A 24,302-nucleotide genomic window follows, 5' to 3' on the forward strand; every position below is an offset into this window, starting at 1 on the left:
TACTTGGTGGCCTTGCTCCTTCTCTGTTACCAGTCATATTCAAATTCAGGGACAGATTTTTTTTATTTATTTTAAACCCACGTGTTACCCCTGAAAAACAAGTGCAGTCAAGGAAATAGTGTCAGTTTTGTCACTGAATCTTTTGCTGATGTCACAGAGCTGACACAGGTTTTACTTTTGTCCATAACTATGTACACAGACAATATGTGATGGTGTAGTTTAGCACTAGGCTTGGCCTATAAAGCTGAGCTGAGGGAGGCTGAGGCATCTCCCCCTCCCATTTCAGTGTGAAGTCCTGCTCATCTGCATTTAGCCTGAGTTTGCAGAGCCAGCAGTTCAAGTTGCCATCACTTCACTTGCAGAGACAGCACATTTGAGCTGAGGTCTATGGAGTGCAATACAGAACAATGTTCCCTTCTCACTGGGGAATGGCCCAAAAGGCTGTTGCTCAAATCCTCAGGGTTTATGTGGGACTCAGAGTTATCACCTCACCAGGCTTGACCCACCTGGTTGTGACCTCCAGCTAACACAGTCCTTCATCCTACACAAACAGAGGGTTTTTCTCCTTGCTACAGAACAAACAGGCTTAGATAGTGCAGATTTGCTTCCTCCAGGGCTGAAGGAGATAGGAGCCTGGAGCAATAAAATCCATTATATATATCATTTTGTATCTCCTTATCATGAACTCCTAAGAAAGGGAACTAAGAGGATCACTACTGAGAAAAGCACTATAATTGTAGCTCCTGAGCACCACATGGAGAAAATTACCAAGGCAACCAATCATTCCACAGCAAGGGCAGAGGTAGTTGAGTTAAGATGAGGTTGTTACAAACCCCTGCTGTGCATAATCATATAGTAAGCAACATTTTTAAAAGGCTCTTGTAAAAAATAGGACAGAGTGGAAAGGAACGAGAGAAATTAATTTAGTCCTATTTTTCTGCTTGTTCACTGATTGAGGTATAAGAGCAAATTATATGTGTGTCCTGCACCTGAGGACACTGGGGGCTGGCAGGGAACAGCTGCTTCCTTCAAAACAATGCAGAGCGTCTGACACAAAGGGCACTGGGCTAGTTTTACGTGCAAAAAACATACTTTGTTTCTAATATATTTTTAAGTATGAAACCTGTAACGAAAGTGCTCTTCTAATGCAGAAGCTTAATTCTTGGCTCTTTGTTACAAATTGAGTTCTTGGGGGATTGTTTGAAGCCAACAAGATCTTTGTGAATAGGATTTACTCCTGAAGTATGAGATTTGCAAATCAAATCTTTGAAAATTAAAAGGGTATATCCACAGCATCCTTCCACCATCAGCAAACTCCTCTGAAGCAGATCTTTCCCTGGATTCCTCCATCCCATTACTCCAAACTATCTTCTGAGCTGCTAGAAATCAGCTGTGTAGCAGTACAGCAATTCACATGGCTGGATCATCAGCTAAAACAGGTAATTTTATTTTTGGTTCAAATGGACCTTTACAGGCAGCTATATCAGTGGTTCAGCCTGTACTGCTGCCCCACAAACAGTTAACCAGCACAACAAAGCCATGGCCAAGGCTAGGTACCCCAAGTACAAGCAGCTGCCAAAAATTCTGCCGCAATAATTCAGTGAACAGCACTTGTCACTTTTCCAATTCTAGACACTGCTTTCCTCCAGTGACATTCTACTTAAACAAGGAATAATTACTGCTCCACAAATGCCTGTTTCCATTGGGTTTGCTTCTTTTTTGTTTTGAGCCATACTGGCTCCTGCTAAATAGTTTGCGGACCAGACTGGAAGCATTCTAGACCCACTTGTGCAGATTCCAATTTCCACAAGTTGAATTGACCCCTAGTTTCTGTAGCTAGAACTGTATCCATCATACATGTGAGCATCTGAAGTGGGATTCACCTGGGATTGTCCCGCTGTGATGTTCTTGTTGCATAGCTCAGCAGTAGCCATATAGCAGGGAACAAACCAAAAACATAACCTACAAAACAAAAACCCCATTATCTGTCTTTATTTGTATGACCAGACAAGTACAATTAGTACACTCTGAAAAACTGAGCATAAAACCTTGTGGAAGAACAGATGCCAGCTAGAAAGCTGAAGCACCACAGTAGTCTGTGCTGTTGTGTGAAATTTTGCCTCAGAAAAGTCACATGTAATAAATATGGTACTGATCTTTGCTTTATTGGCAATTAGCAGGGGTGATTTTTATTCAGACTGGTATCTAGTGGCAGACTAACTACAGAGCTCTCCTGCAGTGTGGTCTGATTAGGTGATGTTACAGCTAAAAACCAAATAACACTTGCCCAGACCTTTCTTTTACTAAAGTTAAACTCCAGCTCATTCCTAAACAAGTTTGAACTTTGTATGTTTGCCCTTCCATACCCTCCAAATGAAAACTGACATTCAAGGAACTGAAAATCAAATTCTTTAGGTAGCACAGGACCCTTGAAGAAAGTGTTTTTTCCATATGCATTAGGTGACCAGAGAGATGGATGACTCTCTTCTGTAATATTCCAAACCTGTGGAAGGATGTTTACTTGTCCTGCCATTCAGGATTCACTTCAATATTGATGTTTTAAGCCCCCACCCCTTTAAGAGTCCTCAAAGTAATCTGCATATCTTTTCTTTGACAGATTCAGCTCTTTCCCAACCTTCATTTTAGTAGACGAGTCCCAATTTCACTGTTTCACTCTTGCTTTTAAAATATCTTTCCTGTTTCATACATTGCCTTCAGCTTGCAATACCACATCTTTCCATAAAGAATTTAGGTGTGGGGTTTGTTTAGTTTGCTGAGGAAGGATGCTTTTATGTCGAGGCAGAAAACTGCAGTTGAGGGTATTTAGGTTGTGCCCACAGGGCTTCTCACAGAGTGAGCAGTGTGTGTAGCAAGTTATTACTTGACTGCTATGGCATTGCTAAAAAAGATAGGGATAATACTTCACTATTTCAAGGTGATACAAAACTAGAGTAGTGCTTGAAATCATGCTGAAACAGCCTCTTTTCCCTCAAATAGAAGGTGTAATGGAGGCAGCGGTTTGTTATTATTATGTATTTACCCAATCTCATCTAGATTTTACATGTTTTTGCCCTGTGGTTATGTCAAATAGGGAAGAATATGGGAAATATGATTATAGGCTGTGAAGTAAATTGCTCTTATTTGCTGTTTTGTCCATAAAAGCTTCTTGGGGGAGCTAGGTGCTCAAAGGTAATTTTAGCTATGTCAGAGAGGGGTTTATGCACCAATGAAAGCATTATCCTCTTAACAACCAGAAAGTGATTTGGGTTCCCCCTCTCCTTCTCCACCATGTTAGGAAGAAGCCCATCTGGGCTAACTGAGCTACTCAGAGCTAATTTGCTTATGAGCTGCACTTGCAAATTCATCTGTGGAAACACAAGCTCAGAGCCTGGCATGACCCATCTTTTAAGACACAATGGCTCTCCCTTCACTCAAAGCTGACCACAGCCAAGTTCCCTTCTGGTATCACTTTGAAGTACTGTGTTTGACATAAATTATATAAACAGTATTTGTACAAAACAGCTCTGTGCCCACTTTGTCTTTTCTGCAGCCTTAGGAAAAGAATTGGACAGCACTACAGTCATCGACCTGGTGCTGCTTGGGCTCTTCTGGAACTGAGCCATGGATCGGTGGGCTCCTTTCTGGCAGCATTTTGCTACTCCTGCTTAGTTACTATGCTTTGCTTTACTCCAATTTCCACACAAGTTGTGCCTAAGTGTGCAGAAGTCTTGAACAAAGCTAGAGAAGTCTCGCCTGTTTTTTCTGGCTCTACAGTCCCAGTCCTACACGTGTGCTCCTGGAAGCCTGTACATCCCGGTGGCTTGGACTGAGAGAGCAAGACTCTCCTGGAGGCCTGGTGTTACAACTTTGGCTTGGCTCAGAGAAGTCAGGAGCTTGTCAGTGCTCCTCTTGAGGCTGGAAACAGCATTCCCAGTCCAGGGAGCAAAGAGTGAGAGACAAACCAAGGTGTTCTACACATCAACACAAGGCACTTTGTCCAAATTATTCCAGACAAAGAGCCTTATGTTTATGCCTGTGAAGTTTCACCATGAAATGAGAACCTCTTTCCCTTCCCTTAGATTTGAAACAACGCAGATGCAGCTCCAGGTCATCAGGCCTGAGATGTGCAAACCTGTCTTTTTTATCCCTTCAAAGCTGTACATTCTGATGTCTCTCAGGTCAATCTTTATCTCCTGAAATATATTGTAGGAGCAAAAGACGTTATTAAACTCCGGGGAGAAACTGGTTCCTTTCCTGTGAGACTTTGCTCACTCTCCCATTCCCTATGAATGTCATTGTATCTGCTGTTTGCTGAGCAGGAAATGCATTATTAAAGCAGTTTCTCCTCCATAAACTGCTTTGCATCTGACTGTTCCATTGTAAATCCGTAGCCACAAAGTCAGGCCACCTTGGGATAACCCAACGTGAAATCTGACCTGATGAAAATGGTTCATGCCTCCCGGCCTGCATTGCAACCTGTGAGAAGGGCTTTTATTATTTATTCAAAACCTGTTTAAATCCCCCTTTTTCTGAAACAACCATTTTAAAAATATTAAAACACCACAGCTAAGCTGGGAGATTAAACAAGTTTAAACCTTATCATCGCAGGTGGGATATTAGTCCAATAAAATGAGGAGGGATGGCAGGCTGCGTGGTAACTGGAGCCCCTTCTACTCAGTAACTAATCACCGAGAAAGCATTTGGGGAAGGAGGGGGAGAGGGATGAGGGACTGACACAAACAATGCGTCCAGGCTCCTGGCAACCCTCTCTGTTTACCATGGTGATGCACAAAAGGAGGAATGCCACACGGAGTAGCAGACCTGGATCTGTCCCCATAACACTTGCCCTAGATTCAAGTGCTCTGGGAGGCTGAAAATGTGACCTTCAGATATTTTTCCTGATGGGTGATGCTGCAGCTGGACAACACTGTTCCAAAGCTGTCAAAAGGCTGCATAGTATTTGCCTACATTTCTTCCATTACACATTTTTCTTTTACATCTTTAGCTATCAATGCCTCTTCCACATTTCCACTCTTGTACTGAGGCTTTTTAAAGAAAGCCAGTTTTTCTATGGGCCTTCTTCACTCAGAAGTGTAACTTCATTCAAAGTATTTTAATTAAAACTCATCAAAGTCCGAAGTTTTCAGGTGAGGGATAACTATTTAAAATAATATTCTCCTCTCTTGAGACTAATATTTTCTAATAGGGAATTCATGTTCTAAGGTATCCTAACTTCTGTTTTCCAGCAGGAGTAGCTTATGGGAACAACTTCAATGTCCTACAGCTGGATCAGCCCTTCCCTTCTGTCCCCAGACTTCAGTCCAGGAGGACCACAAGTGGAGGTGTAGCCTGGGGAGCCCCAGCAAGAGATGAGACAATTCTAACCCTGAGGCACAGATGTGCCAAACAGGAGAATCCTGCACTGCCCAACAATACGGTAAGAAAGGGGATTATCAGTACAGGTACTTGACCATCTCAGTGGTGAGACAGTCATTTAATCCTAAGAGAAATTACATTGGTAGCTTACAAGTTTAACCTCTTTTGTCACCAGCATTGAGACCTATGAAGCTGGTCCCTTTCTAGGGCATCTTTACAGACACAGATTTACAGTGGAGAGGATCCAATGTAAAAAAACAAAACAAAAAACAAAACAAAACAAAACAAAAACAAACAAAAAAAAAAAACCAAAAAAAAAAAAAAACAAGCAGTGTTTTCAAGATTTTCAGGGACGTAATTGTTCTGAGTGAGGTGCAGTAATCACTCAGTGATATTTCAGTAATTCAAGTTCTCCAGCCTTGAGAAATTTTAGGAGGAAAATTTCAACATGTATAAAAATCCACTATGATCTTAAGTAGATGAAGACAAAAGGGCTAAAATCCACACCACTACTCCTGTCCCTTTCTGTTGATTCTGATAAAAGTTTTAACCAGAAACTAACACTCTACACTTTCTACAAAGGAGAAGGAAAGTTTTGAGAGCTGGAAGCTGGTTTATTTGAGCTGGACAGGTTTTCATCTGGCTGTCATTGAGGAAAACTTTGAGTGCATGTTCTTTTGTTTTAAACACAAACCTGTTTCTAACAGAAGAATTTGTGCTTTTACCATGTATCACAGGTACTTAAGCAGGCAGTGTGCACTGTATAAACCTAAATCATTAAATAGCCCTTGGCACTGCTTAAAGTGAGACAAGTATCTGCCTGAGCTATATACTTAAATGCTTAAGAGAGAAAAAAAAAGGGGGACAGAGTTAATAGAAATCTCAGAGCACTAATAATGGAAGTGTAGCTCCTAGAAGGAGAACTACTGAATGGTGCATCCAGAAATACTTAGGAGGAATCTGAAAATAGCAAATGAGGTGCTTTGAAGGGGTCACCAGTGTGTGTGAAGGACAAACACAGTGTTAGAGACTGATGGGGAAAATCCTCTAACCTTGCGGAGTTGCCTGAGACCAGAGCCAGGGAGAGGATAGATCCAGAGCAGGTATGAGATGGTCCAGCTTTCAGATATTTTGGAACACACTTGCATGTAAGCCTGCTGCCCATGTTCCCAGCCCTTGATGATTGCATCTGCCTCTCCTTGTCATTAACACACCTTTTCTGGTGGGAATTGTAAAGAAACATTTAGTTGTGACTGAAGGAACACTCCACCAGGGAGTGTGAGAAGGCTGATTTCATTGAATTAGAGATTTCCATGAGATTCTAAGGACTAGCACAGAAGTGAATATACAGGGAGGATCCACATGGGCCACAGAACATCTGATTCCTTTTGGAGGATGGACTTTCTACTCATGACGTAGTTCAGGTATGTTTCCAGCTCTCAACTCCAAAGGATTAGAGTGATTCCCCAGAGGCTTGGGGTTGTGTTAGCATTCTTGGATTCTTTGGGGTTTATTTAACCTCTCTCCCACTAAGTATGGCCTTTGCAGTCTGAAATGTTTCCTTTTTCTGAGAGGAAGGCAGTTCATCCCCATTCAGTATTCCTATATACAGTTAGATTTTATGTGAGGGATAATCATCACTTCCTATCTCAGCTACATTAGTCTCTTCCTGTATACCAACTTACAATCAATGTAAATTTGGGATATAATACAAGTTTAAAGCTTGCTGCTAAAATATTCTTGCATCATAGGTATACAGAAAACATCTCAGTCTGATGTGTGTGGCTATATGTCCCCACACTACATTGTCCATTGGTGCCCAGTTTGTACTTTGCAAACAGCGCCAGACCAGCCAGTGCTGAGCCTCTGTTCCACTGGCTGCTGTATTTTCAAGTACAGCTACAGGGTACCTTTGATGACCACAAACACAAGTGCTTGCATTCATGTCTCATTCGAGTCTAATAGCACTCAAGATGCCCAAAAATCAAGTTAATTATATGGTGCACAAGATGCTCAAAACTGCCTTCCACTCTCAGGACACAGTCCCAGTATTCTACACCAACCAGTGAAAGCCTCTTTAAATATGTCTTCTTTAATACAAGTAAAGCAGCTCTTTATCAGATCTCTCCATATACATAATCTCAGTTTTTTTGGTTTTTTTTTGTTTTTTTTTTTTTGTCTGAACAAAGCCAAAATCCCTCTGGTTTTGAATATTTATTAGGCTTTAGCACAGAGGTCGCCCACAGAACACAACCCAGCCGGCAGCAGGGAGGGCCGGCAGGGAGAGCCCCTCGCCCTCAGCCCTGCTGCAGGTGAAGCCCCAGGTGCGCACAGGGAGCGCTGACAACGGGGGACGTGGGAGTGAGATGGGCAAGGGGAGCCTCAGCTTGCTGCTGCCGCAGCATCACACAGGAGGTGTCGCTGGAGTCTGGTTCTGCCGCCTGAGGCTGAGGCGACCCCTCAGCCAGTGTCCCCGGGGCAGTGGGGACACAGCACGTGAGGACCCAGCCCGTGTGTCCCGGCGCCTCGAGCCTTGGGCTGCGGCGACACCTCCCGGGAGCTGACGGCACAGGAGCAGCACCCACTCCTCCACTGCCCTGGCTCTTGTCCGATTCACCATCTGGAGATAGCCTTTTGCTTTTTAACACGGGGTCCAGAAACTTTCCCTATTTGACATTCGTTATGTTCATTCCTCAGAGAAGCAGCCCTTTGTTTTGCTACCAGGAAAACTTCTGATCTTGCACCCAAAACCAGTATTAAGCTTGTAGGAGACAAGATTCTAAGCTCTTTTCTGTAGAAGGTACCTGGAATTTAACTGCTAAGGGGGTGAAAAATGCTTGAACAGTGGTAGTTAAGAGCCCTTTTTGCTTCTTAACCCAGTCAAAGGCCCAGAACATTTGCCTGTATGAACAAACGCTGGCACTGGAATTGGATCATAGGGATCAGTAAACACCTGCACGCACTAGGAAAGTTGTTGTGCCCCAATTCAGCCCAAAGACTCCCAAATTATACAAAGCCTTTTTTCTGTTTACGACGTTTGAAAGGTGATCTGTGTGAATGGAGGACTCTCTTTGGGAGTCCTTTGGTAAGTCGGTTGTGGTGTGACTGGATAAATCATTCCCACATCAACCCCTGTGCAGGTTTCTGTCAGTGGTGTCTGCCACACTCCAGAGAGTACTGAGAATTTAAAACTCCTGTCAAAGGCAGAAGCTTCCAAAATCTGAGCAGCGGGGAAGAACACAAAATGTCCTTATCTTCCTGCTGATGACTTGGGCTCACTTAGTAAAACCAAATGCCCTCTGTTCTGCACATCCCAATGGGATGCCAGTCCTTTACCAGGGGAACAGCCTGGTCACTCCACGACAGAAGCCTCACAGTCCTAGCTAGCTCTTTGGGTGAATTCCAGTGTTTGTACACCAACATAGATCTAAGGAGGCACAAGTATCCTGCTAAGCACCCTTTGTAAGCAAAACGTGGGATTTCACACAGGCTCAAGTTATGGGGAAACTGGCTACTGAGAACAAGAAACAGGACTGACTTCTTCATGTCACTGCAGAGACCCTTCCTGTCAGCTCAGTCACATCCTGTCTCCTGAGCATGTTTCATTCAGAAAAGAATGGTTCTTGCTACACTTCAGAAACAGATACATAGCGGTATCATTATATTCAGACATAAAAAAGCAGACTAAATCATCTGAGTTCAAGCTAAAGTGGGACTTTTAAAGTGTTCTGCCAACTTGGATGCTTGCTGTCAATTGCTGTGCAGTGCGCAGTGGGACAGGACAGTATCTAAGCACTCTCACTGCCTTTTCCCCAGAAATGAGTGCTAGATTTGTAACAGCAAGAGTGTTCCTAGATGCTTGTTTTTCAGTCTCAGCTCTTGGCCATAAGGGGTTTTTTTCCCCTCCTTAACAGAATGGCACAGTCTTCAGCCTCCTCCCCTGGTTCCCATCTTCTTTGGAAAATAAACAGCTCTGATTGTTGTGCACTTGAGATTATGAAAACATCAAGTCCATTAGTATTTGGCAAAGTGCTCTCTCATTTCCTTCTGATGTAATAATTGAGAGAGAGGGAGCGGAGACGGCAAAGATAGCACAAGGCACAAGTTAATGACCTTCTCGCATGTATGTGTGGGCTCTTTGAGAGGGAGCCTTTTCCAAGCCCCATCTCGCCTCCACTCATACTGTTTCAGCTGAAACACTGCTTCAATGTGGCTTTTATTATTTGATCTGATGTCCCTTGGCCAGCCTTCAGAGGCAGCTAAATGGCAGGCAGGTGTGGGGGGCTAAGAGACAAAAAGCAAATGGAGCTAATGCTTCAGCAGCCCTGCTGCACACAGGCCCTCGGCTCCAGCTCCGCAGGCAAATGCCACTGGTGCCCAGTTCCTCTTGCCTGCTTTGGTTTCACTTACACATTTAAGTCCAGGGGGGGAATGCGTCCTGCTTCGCTCTCTGAGGGAGATTCTTTGGAAGACTGAAGGCCTGATAAAAATCAGGACGTGGGTGGAATGGCTGAGTGTAGAAAGGGATCAGCTGTAGAAAGAAAATTAACTGAGGTCAGTGGTTGCTACTCTGTAAGTGTTGGACTGGCCACCCACTTACTTGATTGCCAAATTTGTGGCTTCACTTTAGGTGCCTAGAGCCAAATTAAAGTGGGATAAATTCCACAGAAGGGTAGTGGAATTTATCCATGTCCATAGTGTTTCCTGCTGGCTTTCTCAAGACTTTATAGTCTTTTGAAGTGCTTCTAGAAGCCTCCAGAGATGTATAGCTTTCCACATTAGCTTAACTGGAACCTAAGCCAAAAATCTCCTCTCATTTAAAAAAATAACCTGAATTTGACAGCTGAAGTTTTAGATTAATAAAAGAAAATAAAGATTAGCCTTTGCCAAGTGGTCCCCTTTGAGGGCCCCACCTTGAAGTGACAAGTCCCTGGGCTACCTGAGCCAAAAGGTGATAATATGGATACTGCTCTTCCTCTATGACATTGAAGCCCAATCCTTCCCTGTTCCAGGTGTCCCTGCTCCCACTGAATTCACATAGTCAGCACCCTGGAAAGAGGAAGCATGTGAAGAATCACAAGAGGATTTCAGTAGGGTACTCCATGCAGCCAAGGGCTTCTGTCAAGGAATGAGTGGAGCTCTGAACAACCTAGTCTAGTGGAAGGTTCCCTGCCCATGGCAGGGGGATGGAACTGGAGGATCTTTAAGGCCCCTTCCAACCCAGGCCATTCTGTGATAAAGGATTACTGATTTTTGTGAAGGATTGACAGCACTGCCAGAAGGCAATTCCACACTTCCTGGTGCCTAGAGGAGGAGTCCTTCCCCTTTCCCCCCAAGTAAGGGTATCCACCTCTTCCCTCTGGACCTGAAAGTGTTGCAGTGGGAGAGTTAAGCAAGTTAGTTTGATGTAATCCAAGTCTCAGCAGGTTTGAGCTGGCCCCTGTTTGCCACTACATCACCCTGGACTTACATGTTCCAAGGCAAACCATGTGTTCTTTGTGCAGCAGCATTGGAAGACTGCTGGGGGGAATAAGTTTTACCGTCTTTTCACCTCCCATTCAAAAAGGAACTGACAAATGGATTATAGGATTCATCTGTACCAGAAGACACATTATTTTTAAAAGGTCCTTTAGAATGTCCCCCAGTTGGTTTCAGGGCTGTGTAACTGTCCTTTCCTGCTAATCTAATATACCTTTATATATTCTCTTGAAAAATTTCATATCAGAAAAATGCTCTTTTCCAGACCTAGCTGCAAGGATAGCTGTTTCCTTCCTCCCTGTACATTTCCTTCCCTCATATTTTATACATGCAAAGGCATATACATTCTTACTCCTTTCTGCCATCCTTACATGGCTGCAGTTCTGATTTCATTGATTGCACACACCAGTGTCTGCAGAGCTACCTTAAGTAAGTTGAAGCCCTTGGGAATTCAAGGTGAATACATTTTTCTCCTTCAGATACGTTGTTTTAGTTAAAAGCCATTTCGGCTGCTCCATAACAAAACCAGACTCACCGGGGCCCCCATTGTCCAGCTCTTGGCCAAAGTAACATGTATGGATTAAGTGATGAATTGCAAAAAGGGCCTAAAAGCCATGCTGTAACTTCACAAAAAGGCCATTAAAGGTGAACACTGTCAGTGAAGTGCTCATTCAGAAGGGCTTTTATGACCCTCGGTGTTCCAGAGACACTTTGGAGCTACAAATGGTTCAGGCTCCCAGACTTGCTGCCCAAGTGACACATCCTCAGCTGAACCTGGCTGGGAGAGCTGCTCCTTGCAGGAACGGGTGTGGGACACTGGCACTATCTACACCCAGCAGGTGAGGAAAAGCAACACCTTAGTCCTGCTTAGACATAAGAAGTCATAAATTTAACCTTTAAGGTGAAAAAAATGGGGATAAAAAAAAATGAACAGAATATGAAAGCACACACTTTTTGGGCTACTTTTACCTCCTAAACGTCACCCTCATCAATTCTGCATAAAATGTAATTTTGTCTCTTTTTGTACATTCCTTCATATGGTTTTCAGTGCATCTATAAAGCATCATAGTTTCAATTATTGACACTTCTTTAAGCATGTCTTAGAATTTCATACAGAGTGGAGGGGTCTGCATATCTTAGGTGACAGAAAATAGCTCACCTGTGGACTGTGATGTGCACATCCTTTAGTGGCATAAAGCTGCTAGTGGCAAATTCTGCCTGAGTTCCTTTACACTCCATATCAATCTCTGAAAGATGAAGGAGAATGAATTAAACCTGAGCCTGATTGTCAAGCTTTAAAAACACAGTTCATAGAGCAGCAGATTCATTGCAAATATTTTGATTGCTCCCTGAAAGAAAAACATGCAACTTCGTAGGGGAACTGAAAGGAGTGGTTTGTTGACTTCTTTGTGGTGCTTTGAAATGTGTAATTCAGCGCACTTGTGAAATGTTGGATGATGGTTTCAAATAATTTCAACTCAAAGCAAGTAGATCTACCCAGGCTGGAGCATTTGCTACCTCATACAGCTGAAGTGAGCAGTCATTTCTCACCTGGAATGCACAGCTGAGAGGTGTTTTGGGGCAATTGCAGTTTAGCTTGAACTATATTCAGCTCTTGGCTGAGTTTAGTGCTTCAGACAAGACATGTTGAGGGCATTTCTTTCTCCGCAGGAGCAGCTGCTTTTCTAGTACTGCTTTTCTGAGATCTGAGCTGTCTTTGCTGAGATCCCCGTACTTGGACCTGCACTGGCCCTTAGACCCCAAGTTCCTGCTTTGGTCCAGTTGTAATGCTGAGCCGAGATCAGCCCTCTCTCTTTCCTTGGCTAAGAGCTGAGGCTGGAAGCAGCTGGGTGAACTTTTACCAGTTTGGTTGCAGTTATTTGCTGTGATGCTGCTGCTCCTCCATCAGCAGCTCCCTCCCCAGCACCCAGCCAGACACAGGCTCTGCTCAGCCCTGAGGAAACAGCTCCCCTGGCAGCGTGCCTGTGTTTGGGGCTTCACTCTGACATGTCATAGCCTCACACATTGCTGGGGAGGTGTTGGAAAGGCACCGCAGCCTCTCTCTGAGCGGTGCTCTTTAAACTTTCCACTGATTAGGGGCCTTTTAGCACTCAGCTGGCTTTTCCTAATGGATTTTGCCTTTTCATTGAGACTATTTTTTTTGCAGGCATTGCCAAAGTAAACAGTCACGGATGGCTATTTGGAAAGCAGGGGAGAGAAGAAAGGGACACAGAGTCAGGACTGGTCCAAATGTGTCCAGACAAGCACTATACATCAGCTGATATGTGTTGGGGGCCAAGTGCTGCCAGAGTTAAAATTTCTGGGAAAAGGAGCCCATTTGTTGAGAGACAGGCACAACAGATAGAATTGCAAGGTCTTCTCTTGGATCAAAGATGCCATGCCTGAATTCTTGAGCCTTTAGGGGGAGCAGGGTGCGAGCTTGGCATTAATCAGGCCCCTTCTGATTTATTTCCAAAGTCTTGAAGTCAGAAGAGGTGTTTGAGTAATTCCAAGCTTACAGAGTTCAAGCATATCAATTCTTCACTTCTCTGAAGCAGATAATTTAGCCTTCAGCCAGCTCCCTGTGTGGGAACCTATCAGGCAGTGTCCTAAATGAAACTCCGTTCCTCTGCGCTGTTCTGGTCCATGGATATCACACATCTCTGCAGAAGTTCAGAATTTGGTCCAGGCCAACAAAGAAAACTGTCCCCAGCTGGATCAGTGTGCCTGGTAACTTTTGTGTAGGCCCTGGATGCACTGCAGAAGTGCTTTAGGGATGTAATATATTTATAGCCTGTGGTTTTTATCAGGCTCTGAAAAGAGTTCTAGATTTTACAGTTCATTCTCTGCTGCCTTGACACAAAGTACAAGAGGACAAAGCGGACCTTTTGTGTAGGAATATCTTCTTTCCCTGTCCCATCTCTACACTGATTTGCTCCTTAGTTCAGCCAGCTGCTGAATGTCTGCTCTTCTTCCTTCTCAGATTAACTACAAGAACTCAGACTTTTCACCTTCATCTGGGACTTGTTCCTTGCTGGAAGCTTCATCTTACAAAGCAGTGAGGGTTCACCTGGCTCCTTCTGGTCAGATGAGCATAATTCATGGACAGAGCTTGGGCTACTGACAGCCAGACCTGATCAGTTGTCTCAAGTGCTTAGGACTCCTGCAGCCTCCTCTCCCCACAGCAGAGTCACCAGAATGTCCAGGGGCAGACTCTCATGTGACTTTGATCCACGCCAGGGATGGATTCCAGATGGATACTTCCCCAGAGTTGGCCTACAGGCATGTTTCACACAGCATTGATGGGGTGTTAACGATGCTAAAATTTCAGCCAAGCTCCTCAGACATGCTGGGTTGGGAACGAGGAGAGTTCTTTAATAAAAACCTGATGTAGACGGGGCACTTTTACCTGTTGCACAGACAGATGAGCCATCAGAGCACCTGGAAGAGGGAAGTGAAGGTGCAGCCCCTGCCTGTTACCAACTTACTGAAGCACCAGTGGATCTCAGCATTTCCCAGGCCTCTGGCTGGAACTGGGCCTGGGATGAAGCCATTTTTTGGAAGGTGCCAGGTGGTGTGCAAGCAGTGGCTTGATCCTGTGGGGTCTGGAGGGGATTTGCCACTGGGAGCTGTGAGGTGGCCCAGAGCGAAGGGAGCTGAGGGAAGGATCAGGCACATCCCCACAGAGCTGTGGCTGCACTCCTGCCTCCAGCTCCCCACAGGGCCTGCAGTGCTCTGGGACACACAGAGCTCGGAGCAGTCCTGGGAAGGGGCTCAGGGTCTGCTCTCCCCTGCCCTCTAGTCCTGCCTGATTCCTGGGGTGGGGACATGCCGCAGACAGAATGGAGCTGAGCCATTGGGCTGGGCTTGGGCTGCCTGAGTGGCATTACAAATGCTGGGGTCATTTTTGGCTCAGACATCCCACTTCTTTTTTCCTGAAGTGAATGATCCTGATCTGTATCCTAGTTTAGAGGCCATTCCACATCTATGTGTTTGGCTTAATGTTTTAGGTTTTGTGTGTGTGTGTCTTACTATCAATTACTTCTGATATTTTATTGGCCAGTTCCACAACATTCTGGGATCTTTCTATAAGTCTTTGCAGAAGGCTGTAGTTTTTGTTGTCCTAAATAATTTTATATTATCTTAACTAAAGTTTGCAAACTAATGCTCTGCATTCTGCTGCCTGAGAGCATTAAAATGAACCAGAACTCCAGTGAGCCAGTGGCATTGATTGTTACACAGTCAAGGAGCAGCAAAGCCAACAGTTTGCCCAAAATCCCACATGGGTTGGGGAGCTTTAGAGTTTTGATCTTTCCTCTCCTCTCAATCCTTTTAGCGTGCCTTCCTTACTTGCTTAAATTAAATCTGGAGCTGTTCTTCTGATTAACTGCACCCTTAATAACTGCAAAGCCATTGCTCAGGAGGCTGAAGGGGTGGGCAGTAGTTGCACAGAAACCTGGAACAGCAGTTCCATTCCATGAGTGCTGGCCTCAGGCACTCTGAGGTTATGCATTAACACTGAGTGCCAGTGCCCCTCACCTGCACAGGCACCCTGGGCTGCCATCTCCAAGTCTCCAAAGGAACAGAGAACTGGGGTGGAGGAGCCCACACCAGAGTGCTGCACATGGAACAGAGGTCACCCCAAATACCCCTCCCTGATTAGGAATCTGTAGACTATAACAAAGGATTTTTGCTTCTTGAATGGACAGGGGTCTCATCCAAGACACCTAAATAACAAAAGCAGAGAGATTCTGAGAAAATGAGAAAAACATCCTCTCAACTTCTGACTGAATTTGTTTAGGGAGGGAAGGTTATGTTTTGTGGAAAGAGATGCTCATTTGTGCGGGATATTTCTTTTAAATGAAAGTAACATTTCACTAGTGAAAGGGCCCAACATCAAAAAACAAGTTAGCAACATAAAGTGCAAAGAGAAGGGCAAACCAGTGATGATGAAAGGAATCTCCATGCAAAAGAGGGGTGTCCTCTGTCCCTCTGTTGCCATAAAAGCAACAGGGCCCTTGGTGGCACAAGTTGTTTTCCACTTGGGCTCTCCCTGTTGTTTACAGCTCAAGTCACCCTGAGACCAGGTTTGGGCCCATGCAGGTCCTTTTCTGTCCCCTGCCTGTCCCTGGGCACTGAGGTGGTGCAGTATTGTGTGCCATTGCAGTGTGTGCCATGGCAGCACGGGGCACTGCAGTGTGTGCCATGGCAGTGTGTGCCATGGCAGCATGGGGCACTGCAGTGTGTGCCATTGCAGTGTGTGCCATGGCAGCACGGGGCAATGCAGTGTGTGCCATGGCAGCGTGTGCCATGGCAGCACTGGGCAATGCAGTGTGTGCCATGGCAGCATGGGGCACTGCAGGGTGTGCCATGGCAGAAGAACCCTTCCCCACAACCGCAGCTTAACAGGGGGAAAGAAATCCAAGGGCAATTACTTGGAACTGAAATGTTGCTGAAGCCAGGAGCCCAGGCAGCTGCTCAGAGCACCGTTCTTTTAGCACTTCCATGGGCCATTACCCTGCTGGGATTAAGAGCCCCCTGCCCTGCCATGCGCACCCTGCCCCATCACCTGCCTCTCCTGGCCTGTCTTTTCCCCAGGCACTAATGAAATTACCACCGAGACTGATTACAAGTGGGGTGGAGCACTTTGACCAATGAACCCACACCTGCTCGCGTGGTTGACCTTTAATGATCCAGCTCTGTAGCTCTGCAGTTTAATTTGGTTTTTTAAAGCCTGGTTTAGGGAGAAGCTGGAGTTTCATTTGCCGTCAAAACATGACCCCTGCTGGAGGACCAAGGATGTGACATTCAGTTATTCATGTGGACAACCCCACACAGAGAATGGCACAGATGTGATCAATGTGATATGATACAGCTGTCACTGGCTGCGGGAAATCACAGACAACTAAAAAAATGTTGGCTTAAAAAGACTTCTTATTCACCCAACTGCAAAGGTAAAAAAGTTTTTCTGGGTATTGTTTTTTGGTTGGTTGGGGTTTTGGTTTTATTTTTGGGGTTTTTTTTTCATGCATGGGATTGTGTTTTACAGAATTGCAGGAACCAGTGAGCTTTTCCTGCAGGGCTCTGTGTGTGTGTAATCTTTTTTTAATGGGGGTTCTGGATATCAAATCTTCTGGCAGAAAGTTCTCCAAACACTCGTAGTAGCAGCAGTGCATTTGAGGATGTAGTTTGTTCCTAGATTTATACCAGCCTGACATTTTCCCAATGGCAAAATATTTAAATAAAAACAAAGAGAGTGTCAGGCTGGTAGGAGTTTTTTAAACATATGTCTAATTTAGTGTGTAAGAAAAATAAATTCCACTTGTGAGTGCCCTAGCCCTGCCCTGGTTGCCACGTGGGCTGCAGCAGTTCCCTGCTGGCCTGGCTGTGTCTTTTAAAAGGGCCCAGCTGGCGTGAGCATCACTGCCCGGGGAGCAGCTGATGATGGGTAGATGACAGAGGTTCTGCAGGGACAGGTATTGCTGAAATGAAACATCTGACCAACAGGAAAAAGTGCATATGCTGTGGGAAGGGGCCCACATTCCTGGGATGTGAAGGTAGAGGAGGTGGCTGGGTACCAGGGGTTGGCTAAGAGCTGAAAGCTTTGGGGAGCAGAGGAGGTGTCAACAGCAGAGGCTGCTGTAGTATCCTCAGAGCCACATGAGAGTGGCTGTGGAATGGGACCAGACCCTGTGGAGCAGCCAGCGAATTCCAGCAGGTGTTGCAGGACCACAAAACATGTTCCTGTAGAAAGAGTCCCCAGCAGTGCCATGTCCTGCTGGTTTGCTGCAAAGGGGCCCTTATGCTAAGCTAGTTTTTAACCATGACTCTGAGAGGTTTCAATAAGTAGCTCTTACAGGGAAAGCTGATGTTTATCAGATAAAGGAGCTGTATGGTTTTGGCTTCTATGAGCTGTACTGGAGATGTGTGTCCATGATTGCAGTGGCTGACAGGGCCTGGTGTGGTAGAACAGGACTGCTCATACAGAATGGCTCAGACTGGAGCCTGCCCTGCCTGGAGCAGAGCTCCTGTGAGATCCCAGCACTGACAGCTCAGGGCAGCCTGAATTCCCAGCTGGCCTCACACAGACACTGGGGCTATCTTCTTCCAGGTCTCTGCAGAGTATTTCAGGTTGCAAACAGCCCTGAGGTTTCCACGTCCCGTGGGACGTGCTGTGGGATCGCTCCTTTGATACCTGGAAGGGGAACAGCCAGTGAAGCACAAAGCAGCAGTGCCACTTCAACTTTGTCCAAGGGTTAAGGTTCAGGGTCAAAATAGGGAAGCGGAAGCTGCATCATTTTATAAATCCTGCTTTGTTGTCAAAGACCAAAGCCTTCCTGTTTGGGGATGCAGGGCTGTTCCATTTCCACTGTAAATGGTGAGAGACTGCCCATAAACCTCATGTTTACTTCAATATTTCTGATGCTGTCTACATGTGCTGAAACAGCTTTCAGGTGGCCATGACATTTTGCCAAAAATAGAGATGGCAGTTGGGAAAGGAAAAGTAGTTTAATGTCAGCCTAATCTTAAAAAGCATTTTTTTACTGGAGTTAAAGAGCTGAGTCCATCACCACAGTGTTGCACACATTTGTTGTAGATATACCGTTATTGTTACAAATAACTGAGATTTCAGTTTTTTCGTTCATGTCTTCCTTACAGGCCTCATGGAACAGAATATTTGATTGGTAGGTTTTTCTCTATGAAGCCAGTGAATTAGACACAAAGTAATCTGCATGTAACAAATACTGCTCTGCAGTAATTGCAAGTACTTGCAGCTCTCCCAGGAAAAGACCAAAATGTAACTGTTCTGTACAAACTTGGACAGGGTAATTGAACTGTGTCATTTAGTACCATAATTTACAGTAGTACAGTGAAGTAAAAGATACAAGCTTGAAAGTTTTAAGAAAAAAGGTAAAATCTTAGGGCCTATTTTTGTAACAATCTGAATTCAGAACTAAAATGCACCAAAATTCAAGTGGACAAGAATTAACATCTACTGAGGAAATCCCAACTGGCCATTAAGAAGGCATGGAAAGGAGTGGCAGTTCCTCCATCCAGTCACTGGAGATGTCATGGGATGCTCATGTGGGCTCCAGCTATTATGGAAAATGAGTTCTTTTAGGATACTTTTTGAGGGAGTGAGCCACAAAGATCAGCTGTGAGATGCTTAGAGTCTGCAGAAACTCCCCCATCCCCTTTTGCCAGCCAGCTGTAACAGGGGCTGTCCCTGCAGCCTGGGGTGGCACAGCTGGCTCCAGCCACCCCACACATCCTGGGATGTCACAGCTGTTCTGTTCATTAAATGTCATTTTTGGCACTTCTGTGTTTGGGAATGACTCTGCTAATCCCAGAGTGTCTTGTTCTGAAGGGACTTCCTGGGGTCCAACAGTCCAACCCAGCCCTGCACCCAGCACTTACATTTAGCACAGAATCTCAGGGTATCCTGAGCTGGGAGGGACCCCCAAGGATCATGGAATCCAGCTCCTGTGGGCTGGGGATTCTGCAGCTCCTCTGGGAAGCCTGAGGCCATGGCTCTGGTCCCTCATCCAGGGCTGTCCTGCAGCCACCATGGCCCTGTCCCCATCCCTGTGCAGGGAGAGGGGCCAGGCCTGACCTGCCCCTGACAGCTCCTGTTGGAGACTCACCTGCTGCACATGGAGAAGTTCATCCATCACTGATGGACCCCTGGGTTTGGAGCAGCCCATGGAAAGCAGCCACTGCTCCCGTGGCACTGGATTATCCCAGGCTGCTCCCACCCACCCCGGCAGGATTTTCCATCCTTGGCATCAGTGACACCCACTGTCCCCTCACAACAGCCATGTTTGAAACATTCCATTCCAGTTCCATTCACAACTCTGCATCTGCACCTTGCAATTCCTTCCCTGGGAATGCCAAAACTCAGAGCTCAATACAAGAATAAAACCGCACCAACAGTTTCAGTAATTCAATAATTTATTCATCTAAAAAAGTGTGTAAAAGTATATAGCTCTCATCCACAAGGTATATATGAATGACATTTAAAATGGAGGTCTTTTATTATTATTGTTTCTTTTTATCAAAGTCTTTTTTAGTGTATTGTACCAGCGATATACTGTAGATTTAAAATGAACTTCACATTTTTTTTTGTTTTCTTTCAAATTGTCAGCTATATATAAAAGAAGCTCACTGCAAAATGCTCAGAGGAAAAAAAAAAAAGAAAACAAAAAGAAATTCAGAACTCCCCAGAAATGTACAGCTTTTACATTTAAAAAAGGTTCTGAAATATACATACAAGCATGCTGGACATTCCCCACCCTCCCGCTCCCTTTAGCTCAAACAACTGTAATAATAATTCTGATTTAGGCATGATTTTCCAAAGTTAGAAATAAAAAAAAAAAAAATAATAACTTTCTTCACTCTGTAGGAAAGCCAGGGCTTGTACATTTCAGATTAATTCAGTAAAAAACTCACAAGTAAAATAATGCATATTTAAGAGAAATATTATACAGAACTTCTCACACTGAAGTACATAAGATTTTTCTTTAAAATCTATTGCCATTCATTTATTTTGCACAAAAACGTATAAATATGTCACCAGCTTCTCTTAACTTAAAAAAATTAAATAAAAGACACCAGATGAAAACTACTCCTTGCTGCCCTTTTTTTAATTTCTAATTTTTGCTTAGAACCAGGTTTGTGGGGAAGAAACACCCCTGGATAAAAACGGCCCATTTAAAAACAATAAGCAAAATAATAATCCAAAGTTCAGATGAATCCTGGGAACAAATAACCCCCAAATGGTAAAAGATTACAAATGTCTACTTTACATTGTTTTCCTCCCCAAGTTAAATTTTTTATACAAGTTTACAATCTTCATCTTTTTATGCTCTTCAAAAGGCCTTGAGAATTTTCTTTTCTGATTAAGAAAAAATAGTACTGCAATATTTTTAAAGTCAATTTTACACTGTACACCTTAGATACAAATGGTTTGATATCAGATTTTTTTAACCTATACATTGCAAAGAGGACACCCACACAGAGGGGTGGAGCAGGGAAGGAAATAATCCATTTACAGGTTTCCTCTCCTGCCTTCACCTTCTCATTACACAAGCAATTCTTTTTTTTTTTTTTTTCTTTTATTATTTTATATAATTTGTTTTAAATGTTACATTATCTCAAGAAAAATACTTTTTAAAATCATAGAATTTCATTTTTTTAAACCAGAACATGAAAGTCTTTTGGAAGAACTCTAAACTTGGTAGTTTTTCTTCACAGCCAGGGGAGGGGTCACCCAGCCTGATGCAAGTGCCTGACCCTGGCCCCCTCCTGCTGCCCAGTGCACCCCCAGAAATGAGGGAATGGGGCTGGAATAGGAACCCCTGGGAGCCTGGAATGAAGGAGTCATAAAAATACTTCAATTAGCCATTAACCTTCCCAATGGCAATCATTTCACTAAACAAAGTAACTTTGCCACCACAGTGGTGTAACTTCAAGTACTAATTTAATGATATAATTTTTAAAAATTATTTCTTTGAAATAATATTCCTATAGTCAGAAAAAATACACCAGATTTGTGACTGATTTAGTGTAAACAAAAACCGTATTTTTGGATATGTACATGGACGAGTCTGCCCAGAATTCAAGGGCAACTTGGCTTTCAGTAAATACTTTTCTAGCATCACTAAATTTACTGGAAATATATTTCAATCATAGCTCTACAATAGAATAATTTGCCACTTTCCACTTGCCCTGAACTGGGCTTTAAAGTATTTTTTCCTCCCTACCTCCCTCTCACTCTTCTCCCTTAGGTAGTGTTATCCTTCATTAAACACTGGCCATTCCTTGCTTTAACCAGGCTAAACACAGGGGAGAATTCCTTAAAATATAGTATCTCCTTACCAGAACATGCTTTCCTTCCCAGACTTTGATTGTTATGAGCTTCTTTTGATTTCCAGGTCAGAAGAGTGAGAGGTGTGTAGATAAATAACCCTACAGTGGAACGGAGCTGGATTTTTAAGGTATTTCTACTGTTCCTGGTCCTTTATAATTTAATCCCTCCCCTCCCCAAACCTAAAAATAAATAAAGTATCTCCAGACCATTCATATCTACATGGACAGGTAACAAATGCATGCATTCATCCCAATCCACTCTGACAGGAACTCCAGGTAGACAGAAAACTCCAATATTTATACGAGACTACAACTGTGTGGTTTTGTGTTTGTGGTTTTTTCTTCCTGCAAAGTCCCAGTTTACGACGATCAAACAACGAAACACCTGAACTGGTCACTACAAGGTGGTTTTTACTTGGAGGGCTGACACTGCTCGTGGGTCTTTATCAGTTCCTAATGCAAAAAGATCCTGTAGTCTTCCTTAAAAAAATAAAATATTAAAAAAAATAATCACGCTGACCAGTAGTTACTGAGCCACCAAACTAACACTGGCTTGAGGTTACTCTGTGTTCACTGTTCTTGGATGTTCCCAGATTTTGGACTGAAGCTGCCAGAGATGTTAATGGGTAGTTTAGTTTTGAACACTGCAGAATTCACATGTGCTTTTGGAGGAACAGAAGCACAGCACAGGACTGGTCTGAAGAGAAGCAAACGGAGCTCTTTGCAGGTCGTGGCACGTTCCCGGGCGGAGGGGAGAAGCAGCCAGAAGAACAAGTGCTTGTGTGTGTCCTACAGGATGTTCATGATGGCGTTGTAGAGCTGGGTGAGCACCACGAAGTGCACGGGCAGGCAGGAGCTGCGGTCCTGCGTGGCCGGGTTACACGTGAGCCAGGACAGGGCGTTGTACTGCTCCAGCACGAACCTGCACAGCGAGGCAGAGACATCACAGCCTGCCCAGGGGGGTGTTAGTGGGCTCTCCTGGACCTACACCCTGACAGAGCTGCCAGTGTGTTGGCAAAGGAGGAACCTCACTGAAAAGCAGGAGGGTTTAGCTTTGCTATGTCTGAACTATTTGCATGAAGGCCCTCCCAAACACACACAGGTTCTAGACCCACAGTGGTTCAAATGCCTTGGGGATTGAACACCTCTGCCTCTCTGAGCACCCTATACCAGTATTTGCTCACACTGTTCCTGTGATCCTCTCTCTAATTGCAATTTCTCATCTTGTTACTTGTGTCTGTTGCATCTCATCCTTTCCCTGTCCACTGCATTCTCATTTTACTTAATACCTGGGACACCTGTGAGAGCTCAGTCCTCCAAGAGGACGCAAATTCAGATCTTCTAGAATAGTACACCCCCAATTTCCTTAGATTAGACATTCCTGTTCCTTGCTAATGTTTGTTCACTGGGGTGTCCCACACTGTGTGCCCTCCTCACACAGATCTGTGTCCAGTCCCCAAAGGTGGGATGGAGGTAAACAGGCCCCACACCATCCTGAACAATAAAACACACACCCTACATGCATTCAGGAACAGTGTCTCCTTTATACCCCAATGCTAGCACAGTAGCATCAGTGCTTTTATCTCCTCCTACAAATCCACTGGGTTTGTGAGGTAAGATACTGAGTGGCACAGCTCAGATTAGATGCCAGGGGAACAGAGTAGTCTGGGTGGGGGACAAACCATGATGTCCCCCTGGCAAGGCTGAGCTGTTCTGAGTTTGCTTGGCATCATTGTGCACAACAGAGGGAAACCCATGGAATTCCCCCTCAAAGCCCTGCTCTGGTATCTTGGAGGACAAAATGCCCCAAGACATAGGGCACGGCAGGGCTAGAAAGTGCTGATAAGTAATTGTGATAGGTTGGAAAGGTTACTCTGAAACCTCTGAGCTCAGTTCCCAAATGTTTAGGGCAGAAATGAAAACCTAAAGGGTGTTACCTCAAGACATCTGATGTAGTTTTAGAGTCAAGGGGGTGAGGAACTCGCTGAGAATTTCTGGCAGGTAGAAGCTCGTCTGTCTGCGCTACAGAGATGTGGTGATGGAGAGAGGCCTGTGCAGAGGGAAAGAGCAAAAATGAACTCCTCATACAGCAGGTACTGCTAAAGATTCCCAAGAAACACCCATTGTGAATCACCTCAGGACAGTGTGGGAAGTTGGCAGTTCTGTGTTGAACCCCCCATGACCACATGTATTTCCAAATTAATGGTAACAATTCTGAATAAACAGACTGGAGTTCTGCAGTTCTGGAGTGGGAGGTCTGAGGTTCACTCTGACGCCACAGACTCCAACTGCAGCTTTTACAGGCATGGAAATAGCAATGGATAATGAGTGCTCCATGTGGAGCATGACAGACCTTCAGGAAGAGGGGACACTGGTTCTGCGCCTGAGGACAGGAGGACCAGAACCACTGCGGGAGGTTCTCCGCTTTGGCAGTCGACACAAAGTACCCCAGAGCCAGAGGCTGCTGCTTCAGCTCTTCGGGGGCTTCTCTGGAGAGGAGACGTTCACCTTGGCTCTGCAAACAGGGAAAAGGCAGCTCTGGGGGTGTTGTCAATACAGCCCACTCCTGCAATGGTGAC

The 24,302-nt window shown here is 44.6% G+C and overlaps 1 protein-coding gene across 1 annotated transcript in view; it reads right to left on the reverse strand.

Moving 5' to 3' along the window:
• Positions 1-19,788: 19,788 nt before the first annotated feature.
• Positions 19,789-24,302, reverse strand: part of MED13L (mediator complex subunit 13L) — a 165,869-nt gene continuing 161,355 nt past the window's right edge. Inside the window, exons 29-31 of the mRNA XM_041488317.1 lie at positions 24,077-24,238; positions 23,661-23,773; positions 19,789-22,645 (exon numbers count right to left, since the gene is read on the reverse strand). Of these exons, the coding sequence (XP_041344251.1) occupies positions 22,513-22,645; positions 23,661-23,773; positions 24,077-24,238 (408 nt within the window). The 3' untranslated portion in view covers positions 19,789-22,512. The remainder of the gene's footprint in view (positions 22,646-23,660; positions 23,774-24,076; positions 24,239-24,302) is intronic.

This window comes from Pyrgilauda ruficollis, unplaced genomic scaffold (assembly GCF_017590135.1).
Source record: "Pyrgilauda ruficollis isolate IOZ18807 unplaced genomic scaffold, ASM1759013v1 scaffold9, whole genome shotgun sequence".
In the NCBI taxonomy this organism is placed as follows: Eukaryota; Metazoa; Chordata; class Aves; order Passeriformes; family Passeridae; genus Pyrgilauda; species Pyrgilauda ruficollis.